Source organism: Aplysia californica, unplaced genomic scaffold (genome assembly GCF_000002075.1).
Source record: "Aplysia californica isolate F4 #8 unplaced genomic scaffold, AplCal3.0 scaffold00491, whole genome shotgun sequence".
In the NCBI taxonomy this organism is placed as follows: Eukaryota; Metazoa; Mollusca; class Gastropoda; order Aplysiida; family Aplysiidae; genus Aplysia; species Aplysia californica.
Genome location: NW_004797761.1, coordinates 139,812 through 145,677, shown reverse-complemented (window position 1 = coordinate 145,677; position 5,866 = coordinate 139,812). Strand labels below are relative to the sequence as shown.

General features: G+C 36.2%; 1 protein-coding gene across 1 annotated transcript in view; it reads left to right on the top strand.

The window, feature by feature from the left end:
* The window catches only part of LOC101854740, a gene marked incomplete in the record, with an annotated part of 22,177 nt that overhangs the window by 8,569 nt on the left and 7,742 nt on the right, over positions 1-5,866 (top strand). The window contains 5 exon segments of the mRNA XM_005105787.3: positions 1,005-1,241; positions 2,783-3,056; positions 3,771-3,877; positions 4,204-4,425; positions 5,412-5,503. Of these exon segments, the coding sequence (XP_005105844.2) occupies positions 1,005-1,241; positions 2,783-3,056; positions 3,771-3,877; positions 4,204-4,425; positions 5,412-5,503 (932 nt within the window).

Here is a 5,866-nt window from a genome sequence, read left to right as displayed (position 1 = left end):
ACACACACACAACTCAACAATAAAGAAGATATTAAAAAAAAAATTAGTGTAGTAATGACCTCTTAACTCATCAAACCAGATAGGCCGCTCCCAATGTACAAATTTTAATTGTCTTTCCAAAATGACAAGCGGCCGTTCCCTTCCCAGCAGCCAGTGTTGGCCGGGATGATATCATAGTTGTTTTTTTTTTTTTTACAGTATGTTACTGTCTGGTGATACACAGGGTTATAAGGAGTCTCTCATTTGAACTGCTATGAATGCGAATGAAACTTTGTATGAAGTTTCTCTGGGGGAAGTCACAATCCTTTGTCTTTATGTTTGTATCCGTTAATTGTCTTGAGTCAAAGCACAATATATAAAAGTATAAGTAGAGTTGAGTTGGATAAAAAAAAAATCAAAACTGTAAAACTATGGAAATCAATTTGGGGGTCAATGAGTTAAGTAGGGATATTTTGATAAACAATTTCAGTGTATCTATATTTTACAGTTGTTTCAGCATGTAAGAAATGTCCATGCAATGTTGTATGATGTTATCTCCTGCATTTCTGAAAAGAGGGGAGGATGACCTTTTATTGTTTTTCCAGAGTATGTAAGATCCTTTCTTTGAATGAAAGGGCATTCCTTCCCTCTATCATAGTTTGAGTTCACACTCATTTCTTTGTTAGTATGAAAAACTTCACATATCTACCACTATTTATGATGTTTGGTTTTTTTCACAGAGATATAAATTTCAAGATTGTTTAATGATATGAAATTGTATCCTCTTGAAATTTTATGTGTGTGTGTGCGCGCGCGCATGTGTGTGTGTGTGTGTGTGTGTGTGTGTGTGTATGTGTGAGTGTGTGTGTTTGCGAAGGCAATGTTGTATGCGCGGCTGTGAGTGAGTTTGTTATACATGAACACTAGCGAATGCCTTAGAATGCAAAAAAAAGTATGTTAGAAAACATAGCTGGACATTACTTACTGTTGTGTCAGATGAAATTCAGGATGTCTTGTTTTCTCAGGGATTTGTCAAGCTGTTTAGAGGTGATCTTGGACTTGAGGTTGGAAGGACTTCATTTTCCTCAGCAAGTTTATCTGCCCAAGAGCAAGACACTCTCGCAGCTGAATACAGGAACCCTTCCACAGTTTGTGCTGACTGTGTTCCAACTGATTTCAGTACTGTTAAAGTCGAATATTGCCATGGGGAACAACAAGATTACGCTGTTGGCTTCCCTAAGCTTGAACTGGAGTCTGAGCAGGTACACTCCCCTACCCATATGGAGGAAATGGCATAATATATATATATTATATACATGTATGTGTGTGTGTGTCATCGTGGTGAAATCAGGCGCTCGTCAAAATAATTAAATCAGAGAAATCAGCATATTTCGGCCAGTTTGGAATTTTTTTTCGAATTTTTGTTTTTTGGCTCAACACCTTTTATGTCCATTCAAAAACCCTTTTATGTGTGGATTTTATGGAAAAAACATTGATTGAAAGGACAACAAATTTAAATGTGCAGTTTCCAAGTACCCTTAACCTATGGAAGTCACTAAACTTTGGCGGCCATTTTCTCTCCAATTTTAACAATGAAACCAGGCGACCCCACCTCCTTAAATCACAAATGTCTCGACTTCTATTCAATATAAATGAATGTTTTTTTTCATCAAAAGCAAGACAAATGAAAAACCTATAAGATGAAACCACCAATAACTCCATATGCCCAAATATTGAGTTATGGCTATCGTCTGGATGCTTTTTATTTTGCCTTGCTTTTGATGAAAAAAAAATACCCATCTATCATGTATAAAAGTCGAGATATTATTTGCTATTGAAGGAGGTTAGGGTCCCATGGTTTCAGAGAAAAAAAATCAGCGACAAAATGGTTGCCAAAGTTTGACATCTTCAGTTGCTGAAGAGTCCTTGAAAACTGACATTTACATATTTTGTACCCTTAATCAATTTTTTTCAGTGAAATTCACATGGAAATTTGTTTTTTTTATGGACGTAATAGATCTAGGTGTTGAGCCAAAACACAAAAAGTCGATTAAAAAGGCCCAACTGGCTGAAAAAAACCTGTTTCTTCTATTTCATTATTTTGACGAGCGCCCGATTTCACTACGATTCGATGCCTCATAATATAGTATATACATGTATATATATTGCCCCAATTTAAAAAAAAACAACCCAATTCTTTTCCTTTTGTATTCTTGTACTTGTATTACATTTATTATTTATCCAGTTTGTTGCCCAGGGATGTTCTTTCCTACGGTCAGCACTGATTTCTAAGCTCATTAGCCAGGACAGCAGCATGTACTAAACCTTTTCACTGATTTTCTTTAGGGTATGTGTTCCTTTTGATTACGTGCCTGTTGTTTTGAAGAATAAACCATATAAAAATGTATGTATTCTGAACGTTTAAGTGATATTGATTTCAAACATGCACTTGAATTATATTATTTAGGCTCAAATGTCAATGGAATCCTTTTGGCTATGTTCCACTCACGACATATGTGGACCTCGGGTCTTTGATAGTGTCACTTTCCTCATCCCCATATTCCTCATCTTCCCCATAATTTCAAACAGCTTTTACTGCGTCCCTGATATGACAAAAAGCCAAAATTTGTTCATTTTTAAAGACACTAAAGGGTTTTTTAACAAATCATTTCTGAAGTTTTCAACAATCTTATAAGGTAGCTGTCCTTCATTTGGTAGTTCACTTCTTTAGTTCTTGAAAATTTCTGCTATAATGTCGAATCATATAGGTTTCATTTGTCTCTACATTTTGCCTTCTCTCCAGGAGGTACCTTTTCATCCTACACCTGTTAAGGCAACTGATTCCAAAAGAAGTCATGATTACGACAACTCTAACAAACAAAGGGAGCTGGATCTATCTGTAAGTGACTGCGCGGTTGTCCCAAACTTTGACAGGAACAGCAACTTGCATGATCCTCAGACTCCTCCAGGGATTCATGTCTTCAATTTGAAAGCTCAAACTTTTGACAGCAGTATTGTTGATGAAAGTAAACAAGAATTACATGGAAACAACACAGCAACTAATTTGAATGTGCCAGGTATTGCTTGAATTATGATTTGTTCATTTTCTGTCTTTTATTCTTCCACTGTGCACTGATTGTTGTCTCCAAGTTAGCTAAAAATAATGCCACCATATTGTATTTGTAGTTCACTGACGTAACACAAAAGGAATTCCCCTCACAAAAGTTGTCTGAGAGCTGATCAGAAGAGACTAATGTTATGAAAAATTATTGTACACATGACTGAGCAAATATGCAACAATGGCGTTTGAATTTCGTCTTGTGTGCTCACTCCATTAGTATTTTTGGTTTATTTTTCAATGATAATAATATGGTCAACCTTCAGATATAATTAATAGCACTCCAGGAATGGTTTCCTCTTCCCAAGTGAATTTTGGAAATTCCAACCTATAATGTTTTGTGTTGGGACATACCAGTGGAAATGTGGATTATCTGTGAAATTTCTCTCTGTGTACCAGCTTGCTATTTTCTTCTTAATTGGGATTCCACTTGCGCAGTATGAAATGTGTTAAGAATACTTTTAGAACAGTTGAAAACGATTTAATCAAAATTGGTAGTAAATAAAATGTTATCAGCTCTTTCTTTAACAAATATGTCCCACTTTTTAGAAAAAAACTTGAAAAATGCATGGCTGAGGTTGAGAGCTGTTTGCTTATTTTTTTCCTTTTATGTGTATTACTGTTTTTTATCGCAAGGGTTTTATTTTGAAGTTTGAAAACTTCTATTTTGCAGTGAAACAGTCTGAAGGAAATTTTGTGACCCCAAAGCGAGATGTCAGTGCACTGAAGACTTGGCCAGTCAGTAAAAGCCTGTTTAAAACAGAAAATGCTAAGAATAAGGTAACCATTTCCCAAAAGATTTAATCTTCCCATACTTTTTGGAGAGACCAAAAGAAAAACACAAAGCTCAACATGGAAGAAATGTTAAATTAGAGCCATCTCTCGTGTGTCAAAGACATTGTCTATGGTGATAAGCATTACATGAAGTTGTTTCCACTCGCACTGAATTAAGGGAGCATCTTATTTCTCCTGAAAAGATATTTTGTGTTTTCTGAATTTTCATCTTTCACATTTATTTTGGGCTTTATGAATAAATATTCTCATGATAATACTTTTGTTTTTTGTCTAGACAAATTAATTTATAATATAATTTCTTTACTTTCCAGCTCAACTTTAGCACTCCAGCTTGCAACACGATGAATTCACCACCATGGTCTGGTGGTCTGAAAAGCCCTGAGCATACAGAACCATCACCAATGATTTCTGGATTTACTCCAATCAAAGTACCTGAAATGAAGCCAAACGTAACTGAAGATAATCCTCTGACTTCATTCATTTCTCCTTGGAAAACTCAAAGTTCCTCGTTCGACTCAAGAATACCACAGGAGGTAAAGAGAAAATGTATTTATTTTAAGATTTGTTGGGACGTGTGGCTTTATAGTAGATACTTTCTTGCAAAGTATACTACCATGTTCTATCTCGCATAATTTCTGGCATGAACTTATTCAGTCTGGTTTTGGTTTTGAAAAGGTTGCAGCTATCATAAAGGATCTAGGATATTAAAGCAGGAACCACCCATTATCTTACCAGAAAAATATACAGTATAACACGGATAGCTCGAATTCATCTGACCAGCCTCCGTAGTTCGAGGGATATCTTTCCAAAATAAAGAAGAAAAAAAACCAGGACCGCAGGCACAGTTCTACGGATGCCTGATTTCGAGTCTTCTGTGTTCCGTGTTATACTATACTATCTTCTTTTACTTTAAATCAAGCACCTTGTATTGAATCTGACTGAGCGAAAAATCAGACTGAGGCTGACCGCATGAATTATTCACTGGGATGATAGGTGCTTGGTAGTTTCTTGGACATGCACTAGTGTGTCGGTATGAGGTCTCAGTCCCCGAAGAAAATTTACCCTTTCTGGAAAAATAAACAATTTCTATTTTACAGACATGAAATGTTGTACTTACCAAAGAAACACGTTTTCTATTTTCAGAGCACAATATCGTGTGCTGATCAATTCTTTTGTGCGTTCTGTGTTACTGTATGACATATTAATTAAGCAAGCAGAAAATGTTGAAGAGAAACCACTATTCATACATGCTGCCACTCAATTTACAGTCAATGTACTAAAAGAAGTAGATAAAAAACATTAAGTGAAAGTTGCTGCAAGCATGGCGTTCCCAACTCTACGCTGTCAACAGTCATCACTATTTGAGCAGCCTTCTCTGAGCCAAATACGTGGCTAAACCGAAGAAAACCTGTCAGTGCCACAGATTTCAGATAAAGCAGACTCCACTGCAATTCATTTTTGCTAGTCTACCTTCAAACTTTGCTTCAAGTTTACAGTTTATGAACACGTTTTCTTCAAGAACTACTTAGATCACCATGACCTAGAGGACAGTCTGCTGTGCTTTGAGACGCTGGACACCATGGACTTGGAGGATAACGCTAGCAAGGAACTGTAAGGAAATACTCAAATAGAAAAAGTTCTTCGTTTGCAATTCTCTATTTTCTGCTTTGATCGAAACACTTTATTATAAAATTTACGTTATTCTTCTTTTAAGTTATGGATAGACTACTCATGTAATATTATGTGACAAAATTTTGTAAATGGTTTTGTTTTGACGTTGCTTTCGAAATGCATTACCAATGATGTGTGTGGGGGCTCTTGTGGCCTAGAGGTTAAGATGTTCGCCTCTCATTCAAAGATCTCGGGTTCGAATCCGGTAAGCGACCGAAAAATGTTCTTTAAAATTGTCTCCTTTCACCTCCTTTCCTGCTCTCAAGCAATGTTCTATCGTCTGATTTCGTCTCCACTTTCTGC